General features: G+C 43.9%; 1 protein-coding gene across 10 annotated transcripts in view; it reads right to left on the minus strand.

Annotated features, from left to right (window-relative positions):
* Positions 1 to 20,833, minus strand: part of LOC137438712 (neuronal cell adhesion molecule) — a 509,305-nt gene that overhangs the window by 150,157 nt on the left and 338,315 nt on the right. For all 10 annotated transcript variants that reach the window (XM_068134001.2, XM_068134010.2, XM_078767193.1 and 7 more), the window contains one exon: positions 8,953 to 9,149. In XM_068134001.2, coding sequence (XP_067990102.2) covers positions 8,953 to 9,149 — 197 coding nt within the window. The remainder of the gene's footprint in view (positions 1 to 8,952; positions 9,150 to 20,833) is intronic.

A 20,833-nucleotide genomic window follows, 5' to 3' on the forward strand; every position in this document is an offset into this window, starting at 1 on the left:
AGGAGGTCAGCCAGGTAGGATGGGGCCAGGTTATGGAGGGCTTTGTAGGTCAAGAGGAGGATTTTGTACTGGATTCTCTGGGAGATGGGGAGCCAGTGAAGCTTGTAAAGGACGGGGGTGATGTGGTCACGGGTCCGGGAATGGGTGAGTAGACGGGCAGCGGAGTTCTGAATGTATTGGAGTTTATTGGTGATTGTTGAGGGTGAACCATAGAGGAGGCTATTGCAGTAGTCCAGACGGGAGGTGATGAAGGCGTGGATGAGGGTTTCTGCAGCCGTGGAGGAGAGGGATGGACGGAGACGGGCGATGTTTTTCAGGTGAAAGAAGGCTGTCTTTGTGATCTGTTTAGTGTATTTGTCGAAGGAGAGGGATTGGTCAAAGATGATGCCAAGATTCCGGATGTGAGGGGACGTGGATACTGGGATACCGTCGATGTTGAGGGCAAAGTTATGGGTGGATTTTATGAGCGTTTTTGGGCCAATGATGATTATTTCAGATTTATCACAGTTTAGTTTGAGGAAGTTGATTTGAAGCCAGGATTTTATTTCAGAGATGCAGTTTGTCAGGATAGAGTGGGTGTTGGTGGAGACGGACTTGGTGGAGATGAAAAGCTGGATGTCATCGGCGAAGCAGTGGAATTGGAGACCATGACGGCGGATTAAGTGACCGAGGGGGGACAGGTAAAGGATGAAGAGGAGGGGGCCAAGAACTGAACCTTGGGGGACACCTTGGGGGAGGGGAGCAGTGGGGGATTTGCAGTTATTGATGGAGATGAACTGGCGTCTGTCAGAGAGGTATGATTTAATCCAAGAGAGGGCAGTGCCGGTAACGTTAAAGGTGGATTCAAGCCGGGTGAGGAGGATGGTGTGATGGATATTACTCAGGTTCACCATGTTTTTTCGTTCAAAATGTTGGTAGATTAGCAAAACTATACATTTTTGGAATATTCAGAGCATGAGGAATCCAAAAATTAATGTTTACATTTGCATAGACACCTTTGCGAAAATGACACTCAGGACAGTGATGAAGATCTGTAAAAGCATATTCCTGAACGGTATAGACCTCGTAGATCCTGTGTATAGGACTTATAGTTCAATCTGATACTACCTATAACTTCCTATAACAACCTATAACTTCAAAGGACTTGCAATATCATGTATTATGTAATACAGTTATATCACAAATATAAAGACAATGGTTTTCAATTACCTTTGTTTGTTGCTTTTCTATAATCCTGAGCACTATTTTGAGGCCTTTATTGGATTCCTTCACCCAGAAAACATAGGATTAGCATATTTAATTAAGTCTCTTGGTTGACTAGAAGCCAAGATCGCGCAAAATATGTATTTTATGGCGGCCATTTTCAAAATCCAAAATGGCGGCCATGCAGGTGTCTGTGCAAATGCCAACATTGATTTTCAGATTCTCCATGCTCTGAAGATTCCAAAAATGTACAGGTTTGCTAATCCCAAAATTTTGAAAGAAATTATATTTGTTAACATAGTGAACCTAACTTCATCACTGTCCTGAGTGTCATTTTCGCAAAGGTGTCTACGCAAATGTAAACATTAATTTTTGGATTCCTCATGCTCTGAATATTCCAAAAATGTATAGTTTTGCTAATCTAACAAAATTTTGAACGCAATTATATTTGTTAACATAGTGAACCTGACTATATCAATAAACAAGAGGTTGCCTCAATCACAAAAAAGCAAAATGCATGAACATCACAAGGGGTTGTGCAACAAAAGTCACAGCACTGCAACACAAAGGCACGCACCTGAATACAGTCAAAACAAAATGACACAGGAATGGACACAACACTCCTAACAGTCAAGGACAGAATGACAGAAGTCCTCAATATCGTGTGTGTCCTCCCTGAGCTGTGATGCAGGCTATACACCTCCAACGCATGGTCTGTACCAGGCGTCTGATGCGGTCCTGGGGAAGTCCGTCCCTCTCCTCCTGCAAGCCTTGAATGAACATTTGCCGGTTGACAGCCGTTGATCTCGATGCAAGACGTCGACCAAGCCTATCCCATAAATTCTCAATGGGATTCAGGTCGGGAATAAGACATCCAAGGCATCACTTCAACACCCTGTTCCTGGAGGAAGTTGGTGGTGAGGCGAGCAGCATGGGGCCGAGCGTTGTCTTGCTGGAAAACTACGATATCAGGATGAGCCTGGAGAAATAGCAGCAGATTAGGTCTCAAAACCTCATTGACATAACGCAGACTAGTGAGATTGCCTTCGATGACGACCAGAGGTGTCCTGAAATGGGTGGAAATGCCAGCCAATACCATCACAATGGGTCCTCCCCAATGATTGATCTGGCGAATACAGCATGATGCATACCTTTCCTCTCCCCACCTCTGTGCCATACCCGTTGAAGCCCATCAGCAGCATGGAGGCAAAATCTGGACTCATCACTGAACAAGACTGCACTCCACTGTTGCTGTGTCCAGCGGGATGCTGCAGACACCATCTTAGTCTGTTCCTCTGATGCACTGCGTTAAACACTGGACCTCTGCAAGGACGTCTTGCCACCAGGCCCCGACTTCTCAAGCGCCTCCGCACAGTAGAGACACTGATGCGGTTGTTGTGGCGACCTTTCTTCACTGCAGCTGTTTGCGTCGCAGGGCAGAAACGATCGCGAAGATGCTGCAGCACAATCCAGCGTTCTTGGTTTTGGGGTGGTTGCCCGTGGTCTTCCTCTTCGTGGACCATCATTCACAGTTCCAGTTTCACCGTAATGCCTGGCCAGGTTGGAAATTGCAGGCTGTGAGCAACCAAGACGTTGGGCAATTGTTAGCTGGCTTATACCAGCTTCCAGCACCCCAATTGCCCTTAAACGTTGTTCAGATGTCAGGCGTGGCATCTGAATTTTCTTGTTTTTTCCCTGTCATAAGCCGCTTGAGTGACTAAAGACAGCAGTAAATGAATGTCTAACCATGGGAACTGAAGGATTTCATTATGAGGGTCATTATTTAAAGGGAAAAATCCCTATACAGAACCATTCAAGCATGCCATTGTTTATCAACCAGGTGATTGAAGGGAAGTTCCCGTTACATAATCAGCCATTACAATTGAAGAAACGTGTTTGTAGAGCTGCACATTTCAAAAAATGAAAGTGATAAATTTATTTTGATGTTCAGTATATTATATAATAATAGTCATTACAATAGAGCCATCCTGGTTCTACATTAAGTATGTCGACACTGATTTGGTTATATTAGATCCTGTTCAATCTGCACACCCTGTGCTCATCTGTAGTACTAGATCATTCATGATTGATTTAAATGTGGAAGAATTAGTAACTTGATTTCTTTAGAGGTATGTAAGTGCATATGCTGCCTTAAAGAGCAATGGTCTCCATTGTCCCAAGTTTATTTTTATTGACAGACTGAAAGATTGTTGAAAATGAAGCATTTGGGTTTGAGTATTGTGAAAATTGGTTATGCTCATGTGAAGATATTAATGATTGAAGAGAGAAGCATAGTTCCCTCGAGAAGCATCATTCCTTAGGTAAGCATAGTTCCTGAGAAAAGCATAGGTCCCAAGAGAAGCATCAATTCTCAGAGAAGCGTGGTTTCCTAGAAAAGCATAGTTCCTTAGAGAAGCATAGTTCCTTAGAGAAGAGTCGTTCCTTAGAGAAGAGTCGTTCCTTAGAGAAGCATAGTTTCCGAGAGAAGCATAGTTCCCGAGAGAAGCGTAGTTCCCTAGAGAAGTGTAGTTCCCTACAGAAGCGTAGTTCCCTTGAGAAGCGTAGTTCCCTCAAGAAGCGTAGTTCCCTCAAGAAGAGTAGTTTCCTCGAGAGGCTTAGTTCACTCGAGAAGCATAGTTCCTAAGAGAAGCGCCGTTCCCCAGAGAAGCGTAGTTCCTGAGAGAAGCACAGTTTCCGAGAGAAGCATAGTTTCCGAGAGAGCGTCGTTCTCCAGAGAAGTGTAGTTCCCTTGAGAAGAGTAGTTCCCTCGAGAAGCATAGTTCCCTCGAGAAGCGTAGTTCCCTAAAGATGCGTAGTTCCCCTGAGAAGCGTAGTTCACAAGAGAAGCGCCATTCCCTCGAGAAGCGTTGTTCCCGAGAGAAGCGTAGTTTCTGAGAGAAGCGTAGTTTCCGAGAGAAGAGTAGATTCCAAGAGAAGCGTAGATTCCAAGAGAAGCGTAGTTTCAGAGAGAAGCATAGTTCTCTATAGAAGTGTCGTTCCCTGGAGAAGTGTAGTTACCCAGAGAAGCTTAGCTCCCTAGTGAAGGATGGTTCCCCAGAGAAGTGTAGTTCCCTAGAGAAGAGTAGTACCCTTGTAAAGGGTGGTTCCCTAGAGAAGCGTAGTACCCTAGAGAACCGTAGTTCCCGAGAGAAGCATAGTTCCCTCGAGAAGCGAAGTTCCCAAAAGAAGCGTAGTTCCCTGGAGAACCGTAGTTCCCTGGAGAAGCATAGTTCCTTAGTAAAGGGTGGTTCCCTAGAGAAGCGTAGTACACTAGAGAAGCGTAGTTCCCTAGAGAGGCATAGTTCCCGAGAGAACCGTAGTTCCCTGGAGAAAAGTAGTTCCCTAAAGAAGGGTGGTTCTCTAGAGAAGCGTACCTCCCAAGAGAGAAGAGTTTGTGTGTGTGTGTGTGTGTGTTTGTATGTGTGTTTGTATGTATATGTGTATGCATGTGTGTGTATGCATGTGTGTATGCATGCGTGTGTATAAGTATATATATATTTACACCCCATGTAAAGTTTGACTTTTTCAACATATTTCAACATACAGCTATTTGATCTTCCTTTCAACAATATCGATAGATAAAGGTGATATAATATAGCAAATATCATGAAACTTTTACATTTTGTAGTCCATTGTATAATTTAAATAAACATAAATGCAAATTTCGCAATGTGGAAAAAGTAAGTACACCCTTGGCTCTAATCGGTGGTATTGCCTCCTTTGGCAGAAACAATCTCAAGTCGGCATTTCTTATAACTGTCTACCAGTCTCTGACATCGACTGGGAGAAATTTTTGCCCACTCCTCCATGCAGAATTAATTATTTCACCTGTGGGATGTTTGAGGGGTTTCTTGCATGCACAGCTCGTTTCAAATCCCCCCACAACATCTCGATGGGATTTAGATCCGGGCTTTGACTTGGCCATTCCAGAACCCTCCATTTCTTTCTTTTCAACCATTCCTTGGTGGATTTACTGGTACTAGGGCGTGCCCGTACTATATATATATCTAAAATTATATCCCCCCCCTCTATTTACATGAAATGGTTTGGTCCATTCGCAAAGCCAAAGCGAACGGCTTGCGAGTACGGTGACAATCCCCCCCCCCTCTATTTACATGAAATGGTTTGGTCCAAAGCGAACGGCTTGCGAGTACGGTGACAATCCCCCCCCCCCCCCCTCTATTTACATGAAATGGTTTGGTCCAAAGCGAACGGCTTGCGAGTACGGTGACAATCCCCCCCCTCTATTTACATGAAATGGTTTGGTCCAAAGCGAACGGCTTGCGGAGTTTGGTAAAGAAATCGCCATAGCGTGCACAAACGCGCAGGAAAGCGAAAGAATCGCAAATTAGTTTTAATTAGTTTTAAAACATAGTTTAACGCCAACATAGCGGCAACATAGTTTGCCAACATGAAATAAATGAATACGCTCTCAAATGTGCCGTCCGAGGCAGAGTCTGTTCGCCACGTTCGGCACACGTGATAACTCGCTGCTCTCTGATTGGTTGAATCGTTTTTTGGACATAGCTCGGTAACTACTTGTCCGATTAATATGAAACCTTGAAAAGGCACATCCTCGGGTCCCCAGCAATATACCTGGCAAGTTTCAAGTATATCGGACCCGTGGTTGTCGAGAAATAGCGGTTACAGACATACATACAGACATACATACAGAGATTACTGGAATTATAGATAGATGTTAGGGTCATTATCATGTTGCAAGGTCCACCTTCGGTTGAGCTTCAACTCTCTGACAGATGGCCTCACATTATCCTCAAGCACCCTCTGGTACAATGAAGAATTCATGGTGGATTCTATGATGGTGAGCTGCCCAGGCCCTGATGCAGCAAAGCTGCCCCAAACCATAATATTTCCACCACCATGCTTTACAGTTGGGATCAGGTTCTTGTGGTCAAATGCTGTCTTTGGTTTTCGTCAAACATTTCTTCTGGTACTGTGGCCAAATAGCTCTACCTTTGACTCATCTGTCCAGAACACATTGTTCCAGAAGTGCTGGTCTTTGTCTAGGGGTTCATTGGCAAACTTTAGTCTTGCCCTGATGTTCTTTCTGGACAGCAAAGGTTTCCTCCTGGCACACCTCCCATGTAGATCAAATTTGTGCAGCCTCTTTCTCATGGTAGACTCGTGCACTCTGACATCAACAGTAGCAAGAGCTACCTGTAGGTCCCGTGACGGCATTCTGGGGTTCTTAGAGACTTCTTTCAGCATCTTGCAGTCTTGTATCGGGCTGAACTTGCTGGGGCGGCCTGGCCTGAACAGGTTGGCAGTTGTTTGGAATCTTCTCCACTTGTAGATGATCTTCCGGACAGTCGAATGATTGATTTCAAATTGTTTGGAGATCTTTTAAAATCCCTTCCCAGACTCATAGGCATCTATAGCCTTCTTTCTGAAGGCCTCAGAGAGCTCTTTTGATCTAGGCATGGTGACGCCGCACACTTCAACAACAAAGAGCAAACCAAACTAAATGTCTGAGGTTTAAATAAGACAGGTTCCTCCAAGATCCTCTCTAACGATGTTCGAATCATTTGCACCTGAGCTGGTGCACATGATTCTAATTTTAGGTATTTGAAGTGGTGATAAATGTAACGGTGTACTTACTTTTTTCACATGCGAAATTTGCATTTATGTTTATTTAAATTATACAATGGACTACAAAATGTAAATGTTTCATGATATTTGTTATATTATATCACCTTTATCTATCAATATTGTTGAAATGAAGATCAAATAGCTGTATGTTGAAATATGTTGAAAAAGTCAAAACTTTACATGGGGTGTACTTACTTTGTCACGTGACTGTATATATATATATATATATATATATATATATATATATATATACTATCAGGATATCAGGATATCAGGAGTATCAGGAGTATCAGGGGAGGCAGGGGAGGGAGGGGTGAGGAGGAAGTGTGGGGAATGGAAGGGGGAGGGGAGAGGGAGGTCAGGGGAGAGGGACGGGGAAGTTGTATGACATATACACCTTTTGTGGGCGGGGGTGGCTTTGACAGGCCCCTCCGTTTTGGGGAAGGGGGGAGGGGAAGGGAAATAGGAAAAAAATTAGCGGTGCAAAAAGTGCTTTAACCTAAGTGTTGCCACGGGTAAAAACGGAAATTGTAATACCCTCTGCCACCATCACCAGGTGGCGCTATACGGTACACATTTACATAGAGAATTTACGCTCCTCTCCCGGTCCCCCACACCCCCGATTGAGGCCATGGCCACATAGCCTATGTTACCTCCCAGACAAAGTTGTATTTGTATTTGTACCCCGAGTAAAGTATATACGCGTTTATAGCTGGAGTGCCCGGCGTTGCTCAAGTGAAAAAGAAACATCAACATATTTGAAATGAGGGCAAATATAATGGAAAAGCAATTACATCCAAATCAGAATCCATCACAAATGTCAAATAATCATTTTACCTTTTCATTGAATATATGCTGGTGAATGTACCGTTGATGTTTGATTATTTGTGATCAAATGTTTGGTGATTGTTTTGTATTTATTTATGTGAATGTATACTTGTAAGTTTTAGACACTATAGAGTGATTTTTTTTTTTAATCCCAAAAAATGATTTTTATTTTATTTTATTTTTTGGCCTAAAACACTCCCAAGCACTCACTGATGAACCTCTGAAAGGTTTACAAAGATCCGATCAGCCATCTCTGAGAAAAATGGTGACACACAGACAGACACACAGACCAATGGCTCTCATATATATATATATATATATATATATATATATATATATATATATATATATAGATAGATATACACAAGTATATATATATATATATATATATATATATATATATATATATATATATATATATATATATATATATATATATATATATATATATATATATATATATATATATATATATATATATATATATATATATATATATATATATATATATATATATATATATATATATATATATATATATATATATATATATATATATATATATATATGTATGTATATATATATATATGTATATGTGTGTGACTTGGTTGACTTGCCTTGTTTGATTTCTAAGTTATCTTTCCTCATCCTTCTTGGATCCAGAAGAATAAGTGTATACATTATGACGATCAAGTATTAATGTGATGCTGGTGTGGCATCAACATGCAATTACAAATATGAATCAATTATTGGATTTCATGTCATTATTTTTCATCATTCTGTCATATCCCCAAAATGTAAGTTAATTTCCGATAGTGACAGGAGCTTTAAGTAGAGATGGGCAAGCTGTGAAATGACAAGTGAAGACAAGGCATGAGATCATCAGGAGGTGTACTAAAAACCAAATATCTGATGCGTTTTCGATAAAATGCTTTTCATATTTGAAAATGACATGTGATACAAACTGCAGAAGATTCTCTTTGTATTGTAAATGTTATAGTTTAATTTATTAATGAAACAACTGACGCTTTTGCTCTACATCAAGACTGCAGAAACTTCATTTTCAGGTGTACGCATTCCAAATTAATAAGTACTTTGTATGTGTAATAACTTTATGAGGTTTTTACCTTTATGGATTAAAATAACCCCAGCTGCTCTAAAATGCAGTTCATCACAGTTGAAAGGAAGTTTAATATCAAATATTTCACAAATATTTTATTTGGTTAAGACTGAAAAACTAGGCTGACCAACTAACATAATAAGAGATATCACTAGACAATATTACCAAGTTAGTAACATGGCAAGACGTACGAGATAGTTGAATGGTGATGTTTTGAGAAAGTGCCTTTCCACTGCTGTTTTCTGCGAAGCACTGGTATGTTCCCTGGTAGAACTTGGCACTGTCAGACATTGTCGTGTTGATGATGAGCGTGCCTGAGCCAGGTTTCATGATTATATTTTGGTCAAGAGATGGATCAAATATCCTGCCATATTTGCTCCAGGTGAACCTGAAATAGTCAATGAAACAAAGAGATAGTCAGCCACTCATAAAATTGTTTGAAGACAAGAGGATTCAACCATAAGTTACAGACAAGCAACCATTAGCTGGCAAACTAATGCAGACTTTGATGGGCTTTATGGTCTCCTTCTGCATCAAACTTCATTGTAAGGGAACTCATATTATATTATGATTATGTCTTTAATTCCTTTATCTCTAGCATCAGGTTGCCTCAGTTAGGATCAATTACCCTGTACAAATTATACATAACTACATGGGTACCCATCCCAATTTTTTGGGAAAAAAAATGTTGAAGTTAATCTATCAATTTAAATTATTTCATGGATTTTAATGAATATGTTATTGGCGTCAGGAAGGGCATCCGGCCATAAAACATTGCCTCAAACAGGGAACCATGAGCTCATGGGGCCCGCAAGGCTAACCCCCACCCTAGCGGGGAAAATGGCCAAAAAACGATCATTCATTCATTCATTCATTTTTAAAATGTTAATTGCGTTGCACTCTTCGTTTCACTCAGAGCCAAAGATCTCTGCTACTTATGCTTCACAATGCGAAATGGTGGTGCAACATTGTGCGGAGGTGGTTCCATTTGTCTAAAAGCAGGTAATATATACTGCTTGCGAAATTAAATTTGGAATCAACATTACTCATGCCTCTTCTTCTGTCATTTCAAAAGTGGATGTCGAGCTTTTTAAGACCAAGAGCTAGAAGGATATTGTATACCCTGATAAACCAAATACATGGCCATGAGATTAAAGCAATGCTTGTGATATAAGCTACATCATTCCTTTTTCAAACAGAATATCAAAGCTGTACAAATGTTTCACAGCAACTGATAATTTAATTTTGTCCAAATAATTCAAATAATAATGTTATTCAAATGTTGTATGTTATGCAAGAGGCATTAATAATGCCATGTTGTATTGATATTGGATGAAATGTTGACGCATCAGTGGTGAATTTTGTCAATCAATGTAAACATTTATATTCAATCTGCATACATTTGCCGACCGAAAAGTGACCTTATCTATTATACTGGAATATAACACTGACATCGTTTCACTGACAGGAATACCAATCAATGTTTGTGTAATTGCTCAAAAAAACAGTTGTTAATGGGAAAACATAAAAATAGGTGGTGTATAGGTACCGGTCTAGCTATAGATATAGATACTTTATATGGACCTGAACCAAAATCTAATCGGCTTGTTATTATCGACTAACCAACTCATCCACCACGATTTGTCCGAATCCGTCCACAACTTTTTGAAATATCGTGCTATATATTGTTTTTGGCCCTTTCACTCAATGGTGAAAAATGTCTTTTTAAATTCCCTGATCCAGATCTGCATCCGCATTCGAATATTCACCAAAATTGATTAAATTCCTCCTTGTCACATACCCAACCTTCAGCAACGTTAACATGGAATGGATCAGGATGTAACAGAACAAATGGGACAACAGAAAGAGATGGGGGAAACATGCTAACAGCAAGGAAGAGGGACAAAATAGAGGGAGACTTGGAGAAATAAGGGGTGTGGGGAAGAATAAGGGTTGGGGGGTACACACGGTGTGAACAAGACGGATATAACGGCAAAATCTCAAGGAGGAGAACCTGGAAACTTGGAAACAGGTGTGCTTGGGGAGTGTTATCGGGGGGATTATGGTTTTGGATTGGGGACCATCTTAGACTGTGACGAACAGCTGTTCTGAATTTCTGGAGGGAAGAATGAGAAGGAAGAGAATGTGAAGGTTGCACCATCAATTTGTGGATTCTAGTATAACACTGCCTTTGATTAGTCAAGATGAGTTGGGTGGGGAGGGAGGAGGGTAGCAAGTGGAGAAAGAGTGGTGTGTGTGTGTGTATGTGTGCATGCACGCACTAGGAATATGATAACAGTCTCGGGTAGGTAGTAGGCCCAGCAGGTCAGCCCCAGTGCTCTGATTAATGACCTGGGCATCCTGGTACTAGCTCTGCCAGGCAGGCAGCAGTTCAGAAGCAAGGTTCAGCTAGGTAGTTTGAATGTGTGATCAGTCGGAGGGGGAGGGGTCGAGATGGTGGAGATAATGCAGAGAAGGAGGTCGGAAGTGTGGTGTGTGCAGCAGACCATATGGAAAGGAGACAGGGCAAGGAGATTGGTAGGAGGATACAAGCTGTTTCACATGGGTGGGGATGGAAGGACTAATGGTGTAGCAATAAATAGTATCGGATGATATCAGCAAGCAGTTGTTCAGAATGGAAATATGGAGGGGGTAGGGGGCAGATAGTTATGGCATGGGTCATGATAAAGGCAAATGATGTGTGTTATGTCGGTTTATAGGCCACAAACAGGAAGGACTGGGGTGGAGAAGCAGGAATTCAGGGACGCATGGGAGAGGATGATGGGAATATGGTAGAGATGGAGGTGATGCTGTGCATTGGGGAGGACTTGGAGTAGTGCGCATGTTGCAGTAGCTGAGCTGGGTGAAAAGGAATGTGTTGGCAAATTTGGTTGGGGAACAAGGAATAGAGAGGTTCTAGAGCTGGTGGAACTTGGTGGCAAAGAATGGGATGCCCATAGCTGCTTCATTCTTTCAAAAGCAGGAAAGCCACAAGATTACCTAAAGGAATGGACATCATAGAATAGAACTGGATTTGGTGGTGGTAAGGAAGTGACAGTTATGGAGGGTAAAATATTTTAAGGCAGTGGTGGGAGAGCATGTTAATGTAATGTCTTTGTTATAAAGATGCGGACAGGCAGAGAGCATCAAGCACCATCTTTATTCCAGGCAACGGAAAAACAGGCCACACTTGGCCCCGCCCACAGCGGCCTCACTCCACCATACACGGCACTCCAGTTAACACCAAGCACAAGCCTGTGGTGTTTGTGGTGAGGATGAAGAAAAGGAGGGAGGTTAAGAGCAGCGGTCAGAAGGTTATTAGGTGGGGTAAGTGTCGGGGAAACGATACTGTAGAGTACAATACGAGGGTGTGAGGGCCAGGTATGAGCAATGTAGCGAAGAAGCAGAAGGTTTGGAGAAGGAGTAGAGAAAGTACTGAGAGGCATTTAGGGGAATTGCAGAAGTGCTGTGTGAAAGGACGTCAGGAAAGGGTGCATTGTCGAGGGATAGAAACCAGTTATGGTGGACGGAGGAAGTAGTGAAGGCAGTTAGTGAAAAGTGGGGTTTGGAAGAGGACAGAGAAGATCAAGGATAGAGGGAGGCAGCCGGATGCAGGGTTGTGCATCTGTATGAGCAGAAGAAGAAAACAGCAAGGAGAGCTGTGGATGAGGTGAGGAATGATATGGAAGAGAAGGAGTACAACACATTGGAAAAGGATGGTGGGAGAGAGATAATCTATAAATTGGCTCATGACAGGGATGAGGATAGCAAGGACATGGAGGGGGGGGGGGGCGGGGAGGGTGAGGGAGTGGTGATTAAGAATGGTGGCGGAAGGCTCGGGACACACAGGGGTGCAGTATTGAAGGTGTGGGCATGATATTTCAAACAGCTGTTGAACTGAAAAGGAAGCAATGGTGAGTTGGAGCTAACAAATTATTGGGAGGGGAAAGTGGAGTTGGTGGTGATCATGGAAGAGGAAGTACGGACAGCATTGAAGAGGGTCGAAAAAGATAATGGCGCCAGGCATTCATGAGGTGCGTACAGAGATGGTAATTGCAGCAGGAGAGGTCGGAGTCAGTTGAACGAAGAGGTTGTCAAATGTATGTAGGGGAGATGGGTCAATTCTGGAGGAGTGGAGGACAGGGTTATTTGTTCCGATATATAATTGAAGGGGAAGGGGTATGTTCAAGATCTGGGAAGTACAGGGGCAGTACACTCCTTAGTCATGTCATGAATGTGCTGGAGAGGGTTCTGGACGGGAGGATAAGGAAGTGTGGAGAAGGAAATCGGTGAAGAGCAGCAGGGGTTTAGAAAGGGTAGGGGAATGACAGAAGGGATGTTTGCACTGAGACAGCTGGTGGAGAAGAGGTTGAAGGTGCAAGGTGAAATGGTATTGGGATTTGTGGATCTGGAGAAGGCCTACGACACTCTCCTGAGTGAGATGGTGATGGCGACATTGAGATGGATGGGAGTGCATGAAGCAGAAGTTAGGTTGCTGGAAGAGATGTACAAGGGAATGAAGGGAAGAGTTTTGGTTGATCCTGGGATGTCGGAGGAGTTCGGTGTGAACATCAGTTTGAGGCAAGGAAGCGTTCTCAGCCCACTCCTGTTTATCATGGTGATGAAACTGGTAAGCAGGAAGGTAACCATTAAAGGTATTCTGGGGAGGATATTGTATGTAGACAATCTGGCTGGTGTGGTGGAGAGTGGGTGAGAGATGCAGGAAGTACTGAAGGAGTGGAAGGAGGAATTTGAGAAACATGGGGTGAAAATGACTATGGAGAAGACAGAGGTGATGTGGATTGGGTAGCAGAGAAAATAAATGAATATCGGGACTCGGGTTGGAGGGGAAGTAGATCAGACAAGGAAATAAGTTTGAGTATCTCGGTGGAACAGTGACTGGAGTTGGTAAGTCAGAGGCTGAGGTGCGGAGGAGATTTAAGGTGGGCGCGAATGTGTGGAGGAGGGTGGAGTGTGTAATGGCAGACAGGCAGATTCCAAAGAGATTGAAAGGAAATGTTTTGATGTCTTGTGTAACGCCGGCCTATATTTATGGTCTGGAGACGGTGGCACCGACACAGAGACAACAACAGAGGCTGCAGGTTTGTGAGAACAACTGGGTCAGGAGGATTGTGGGAGTGAAGAGGATGGATAAAAGGAGATTGACAGAAGATGAACTGAGGGAGGAGATTGGTGTGCAGATGAGTTTGATGGGGAGATCGTTGAAATGCTGGCTGAGATGGGCTGGACACTTGGTGTGGATGGGGAAGAGAGAATGATAAAGAGAGTGGATAGGTAGACGAACAAGGTAGCAGGAAAAGAGGTAGACTGCGGTTGAGATGGGAGGATTATGTGAGGAGGGATATCAGTAAGGTGTGGGTGGTTGGAGGGTGGAGCGAGTTTGCTGAAGACAGAGTGGAGTGGAGGAGAGCCTTGGCCAAGGCAGGGCAGAAGCTTGGTGCTATTGGACCTCACCCTTTATAAAGGGATAAAGTAGGAGAAGAAGAAAAATGAGTAATCTTTCATTTTCACTACAAACAACTTGGCAGGTACAGTATCCACACAAATGGATTATATGCTCCTCAGTAAGAGAAAACAGTTAATAGAAGACTGAAATAAAACGAAAGAAACAAAATGAGATTCGATTAAAACAAAAAACCAAAGAGTTATAAATTTATCAGAAAGAATTGATGAGGAAAAATAACATCAATAAATCTGCAGAACCTTTCAGAGCTAAAGGGTCCTAAAGCTTTGTCTGTCTCAGATAATGTCTCACCTGAGCTACCAGATCAATCCTAGAGAATGTTCTTTTCACCAATACATACCCCTCATTCGTCCCCACACACATTATTTGTCGAAGTCTCCCTCTATTTTGTCCTTCAATTCAAGAAAAGCTCAGGCTAGGTGACATAGCAGGAAAACCCGAGTACTTTTCATAATGAACGATCCAGCTAGAATCAATCACCACGACAAGAACAGCCTTAGGTTTTATTGATCATTGCAAGACCATGCCATTCTTTATTCTAAATGGAAAGAATTATTTTTACAATCTTTAAAATTTCAATTTTAGCAGCTAGACAGACAAGATGCAAGAGGGAATACATAACGTGTACTTGATTTGAAGCTCATTTCATTTTTGATTTAAGAAAACCATCAAACATGTGCATTGCGATTAAAAATGCATATGTATATGATGCACAATTGTGATGCTACAATTATTTTTTTTGTTTAACCGATGTTGATGAACCCGCGATGGCATTGGAGGAAAATAAAAACCAAGCAGGTCAAACCATTTTCCAAATAGAATAGCACCAGGTAGAGAACAAACCTCAACCAGACTGACAGTTTACGTTTGTATCCCAATGATAGGTCAGATCTGGAATCGAACCTGAACCAAAATCTCATCGACTTGCTCTTGTCACCTACCCAACTCATCCACTAGATTTTGTAATCCCTCCACAACTTTTTGAGATATATTTTTACTGTATATCAAAAGGAGGCGCAAAGCGCCCCTCCCTTGATATAAGGGATCGTTTATCTGTGTGCAGCTTTAATATGGGGACTGAAAATATGTTTCTCGGCTTCGACTGGACAAAATTGGCTGCAAATTTCAGAAGTAAATGCAAGAATTTCAAAAGCCTCTGTAAATCGAGGTAATACACTACTCACAATAACTTAGGGATATTGTGGGAGTGAGTTTTTATTTTATTTTATAGGGGTTATGGTTAGGGTATTGAAATCAAGAATGCTGTGTTTTTCACACTCATTAATAACCATAGAATTAGGACCAACAACTTTTTTCAACATAATTAATACACAAAATCAACCACACCGAAGAACCTGCCAATATCCCTAACTTATTGTGAGTAGTGTATGTTCCAAATTTCAGCAACGTCCATTTATGCATTCTTGAGTTTTATTTAGAAAACCCTCGAAATCACGTTGGTGTCTATCCGTCCGTCCATCAGTCAGTCTGTCCATCCGTCCGTCTACCCAAAATGTGTTGGCACTCATATCTCAAGGACTATATATTGAAACTAGCTAAAACTTGGAATATACATCGGCCAATAGGTCTAGTTAATGGCTTTTGAAACAAATTCCACCAAAGAGTTATATACTTTTTGCTTTACTCTTTGGAGACATGCTATAGGTCTGGAGTCAGGAGGATTGTGCTCTTTTGAATTGACATAAATGAATATATAATAGTGGGGTCACCTGTGGGAATCCCACGGGCAAAGACGTGTGTGACATTTGGACATCTTGGGTTTGATGCTGCACATTCAGTTTTACAAAATGGTTACTGGCAATTTATCAGATCCACAAATGATGTAATCTACACAATGTATTCACTTCTGATAACATGTGAATGCAGGTGCATGCACATGGGGAAAAACAGTTTGAAATGTGTCATTACATCTCATGTTAAATGTGACTTGAAGAGCTCAAATCCTCTCCACCCCCTCCATGCCCCCATCCCTCCCACATCACGCACACTGCACCAGGGAGTGGCTCACCCACAGGGGAGTGGGTCAAACACACACACGGGGGAGTGGGTCACACACAAACACACCTGGGGGAGTGGGTCACACACACACACAAACACACACACACACACACACACACACACACACGGGAGAGTGGATCAGACGCACACATCTTGTTTTTTCATTTCTGTTCCTCACAATTGTGTCTCTCTCATATTCACAGACACACACGCACAAATACACCTACATACACAAACACACACACACACACACACACACACGCACACATATATATATATATATATATATATATATATATATGTATCTATATATGTATATGTACATATATATATATATATATATATATATATATATATATATATATATATATATATATATATATATATATATATGTAGGGAGCTGTTATTCCCCTCCCCCTTTGTTAATTCTTGCTGCTCTACCAATTACCAAGTATAACCAATTATATGTTTTGTTTTGACTGATTGCTGTGTTCTTTTACAATACTTAGTCCTTTCTTGTGCATTGAGGATGTGTAATATCCTAATAAGGAGTTCTGTGCTTGTGAGCTCTTGCCCGGTGTTGGCATAATCCCTTGTTCCCCTTCTTGGCCTTGGTTGCAGCTGCTATCTCTCAGCCTCCCACATGACTTTGCCAATATCCTGTGGGCTGACACATTTATGAGTGTCCACTCCCTTTGTACTTTCCCAACCAAGGTCTCTATACAGAAAGTTGTAAACATGTTGCCACATATTGCTGACCATCTCCTTATCTGAGCTAGCCCATGAGTGGCCTTGGATGAACTTCCTTTAACTAACTGAACAACAGGATGGGACTATGGTGGGAGGACCAATGAGCCCATTCTTTCTCTGTATCTTGTGAGCTAAAACCACACCCTATATTCTTTATATATAGCAAGTTTAAATCGAATTATTTCAGAGCATCTTGTTGTAGTGTTGGTCATTTTGTGTGAGCCTCCTGCGACATCCTGCTTTCTGCAAGCTTGTGTAACGAGTTCTAATAAATATATCCGTTGCTCCTTTCTCTGAGTCTTCTGAGTCCCAAGTTCTAAGTCCCAATTCCGACAAGTGGTGGCAGCGGTGGGATCAGTCTGTGCAGTCCGGGACGCAGTCCCAGCCAAGTGAGTGGTGAGACCAGCTGGCAATTGATCCGGGTCAGGTGAGCTGTGGTTTTCTTTTGTTTTTCCTTTTTAGCCTGGGGGTCAGTCCAAATTGTAACCCACTCTCTTGCTCGGGTGCCGTTTGTTCCGTTCCCTGCTCGAACCTGATCCACGAACCTAAATTTAAATACGGACCGCTTGGGTCCCGGAGCAACTGACTGTTTATGGACTCGTTAGGGTAACGTTACGTAAGGGGAAGTGCCCCACGTTGGGCGCCTGAGGGTAAGGGGTAATAGATCTCTGGGTTGTGAGGGTAAGGATAAGGGCGGCGTCCCGATCCGAGGCCTACCCGGGAGACGTTGGAATTATAAGTAAGGTTAGAAGTATCATAAGGGCGTAGGACGCCAGGAGAGTACAGTAAGGGTAGGTTAGACGGCTGTGTAGGCGGGCGAGCCTCTCAGGAGAGTAGGTAGACGGCTGTACCTCGCGAGGCGGGCGAACCTCACGGGTACAAGGCTACGAGTCTCTTAAGAGTTAGGTAGACGGCCGTACCTCGCGAGGCGGGCGAACCTCACGGGTACAAGGCTACGTCGGTAAACTAAATTTTCCTAGGATGGGGAACAGGATGGGTAATAAGACTGTAAAGGCAGGTGAACCTCTCAGAAATACCCCAGCATTTTTCATGTTTCGGAGGTATGGCTATGATGCTGCGAGACCAGGGAAGTCATGGGTTGCGCTGACTAAGGATCTAGGTGAACCGTGGCCCGAAGGAGGGTCTTTTGTGCTGGAAAAATTGGACGTGTTGTATGGGGCATTAGAAAAGTTAGAACAGGACACGAAACACTTCCCGCCTGACTATTGGAAAGTCTTTGGTTGGTGGAAGGAAGAAGCGATGAAGCGACACGCAAGGTCGGTACAGGCCAGTTTGGCCGGTGAGGTATCAAAACTCAAGGGTCTGAGGAAACAGGCGAATAAAATGCAGGATGAAGCGATTAAGGAATTAGAGAGGCAGGCCAACGCGCGACTGATGCCGCTCGTTGAAAACCCAGACCCCGCGGTAGGGGAGGTAGTAACCAATCTACCCTCCCCAGCCCCAGACCTAAGCCCTGTCCCGGGGTTTCAGGCACTACCTATCCTTTCTGCGCTCCCGCCACTACCTCCCTGCAGCCCCGCTACCATCGCGCCCCAGTTACCCCAGGGGCCGATACCCCACGGCACGAAGGTCGTTACCCCCCAGAACCATCCGAGCCAGGGAAGTCCGTTTGCACAGCTCGGGGCTAACGGGATAGATAACGGGACCGACATCGCAGGGTTCCCGCCACCGATAGGACAGGATGGGTTATACCCCTCACTGGTAGGCTGTAATGGGAACGAGACCTCACAAACTACCCCATTGGAATGTCAGGAAATAACAGGAAGAAAAACATTGTGCCCCTTACAAGTTATTGGAGTTAATGCTCAAGGTCAGGGGGTTCGAGAAAGGGTACCATGGAAAGAATCCACTTTAACGGTAATGCGGGAAAGGGTTCAACATTTGCTTATCGAGGACCCACGACAGATAGTGCCAACCATGTCGAATTGGGTTTTAGTTGGCGAGTGCGACTATCGAGACATAACCCATATGGGAGTATCCGTGCTCCCACCCAAGGTATGGGATAGGGCTAGACAAAGAGCACAGTGGCCGATGAACGATCCAAGGGCAGCAGGAGCGGGCCAGATAACACTAGCACAATGGGAGGACCTGAAGGTCCGGCTGCTAGATGCCATCGAGCTGGCGCTGTTGCCAGCAGGAGGTCCGGATTGGGGAAAAATCGGGGCCATAAAACAAAAGACAGGAGAATCAATTGGAGATAACCGGGAAAAGTTGGAAAAGGCCATCGCGCGCTGGGGAGGACTGGGTCCGATGCAGCTGGGAGGGCTACCCCAACCATTGGTAAATCAATATTTAATCGAGGGGCTTCGGCCGGCATTAAAGAAACAGGTACAGTCCGTCCTTTTCGGCTGGAAAGGAATGACAACCAACGAGTTATGCGACAAGCTGGAACAATGCCCAGGCTCCTCCTTAGAGGAGAAGAAGGATATTAAGGAGGAAATATTGCAAATGTTTGTCCAGGAGAAACGGGCTCAATTTAATCAAAATAAAAAGGGGGATCAGAGTCAGAGCCACATACGCGAACAGTGCCAGAAGTGGGGGCCTGTCCGAGGTTATGAGGACCATGGGAGGGGGTGTTTGCCTTTCTATAGGGGCCAATTCCCCAACGGAGAGTGGATCCACCACGAAAGCAATGACTGCGACGGTTGTACTGACCAAGACCTTGGACTAATTAATATGGACGAGATAAAACAACAATGGACAATACCACCCCCTCTTCCCCCTCCTCCTCAAAACCCTCAAGCTTGGACCGTACCAGGGCCCCCTCCCCAAATTTGGTACCCACCAAGACCCCTTCTCCAAACCCCTGGACCACCCCCCAATAGTGGGATGCAGAATGGACCAAGGGGGAACTGGGCCCCGCCTCGGGGTCCGGCGCAATGGCATCCAGTAAACCAGTCACAGTGGGGGCCGCCAGACCGCCGGCTGGGTGGAAGGGGCGCTGTAGAGGGACGACCTATGCCCTCCGCACCACCGGTTCCGCAGGAACCGTGCTTTTATTGCAAGCAAATGGGACACTGGAGACGTGATTGCCCAAGTGCTCGTAAAGGGTTTCCGCCCCAATACAATAGAGGAGCCTATTGATGGGACGCTGGCGGGTCGCCCAAGGAGTGTCCTCTTTTGACCATGACACCGGCAGAGGAACTGACCTTGACGTTGGACGTGGAGGGACGACAATTAGAATTTCTCGTCGATACGGGCGCGACTCGCAGCACAATTAACAAGGGGCAATTGCCATCTTTGCGCCCCACGGCGAGGAACGTTCAAATACTGGGCGTTTCGGGCTTACCCCAAGCGCTTCCTATTTCGGAGGAAGTGCGAGTAACATGCGGCCCGCTGGAGGCTAAACATGCTTTCATGATGACCACTACCGCCCCAACAAATTTGTTGGGACGGGACTTACTGTGCCGATTGGGCTGTCAAATTTCATGTACAGAGGAGGGAGTCTTCGTAGACGTCGCGGAATCTAAACGCGACTTGTTAATGATGGCATTGTCTCGGCCCGGCCCCACCGCGTATTGGTGGCGCTTGGATGAAGGGGCTCTGGCTACTTGGACGCATATCATAGATAATGTGTGTTTGGACAGTCCAGTTCTGCGAGATTGGCTACAACTGCACCAAATTTCGATAAAAAACTTAAAGGATAATCCACCCCATTGCACTGCGTATTATGATGCAAAGGGCGAGGACGAGAATTATCGAGAGAAGGTTAAGGAAAAGTTGGGCGAGCGCACGCCTCTACATTTATCACGGATATGGATCGGCCGTGAGGGGATAGGTATCGAGGCAGTCCTAA

The sequence above is a fragment of the Myxine glutinosa genome, chromosome 1 (genome assembly GCF_964187855.1).
Source record: "Myxine glutinosa chromosome 1, kmMyxGlut1.1, whole genome shotgun sequence".
Lineage (NCBI taxonomy): Eukaryota > Metazoa > Chordata > Myxini > Myxiniformes > Myxinidae > Myxine > Myxine glutinosa.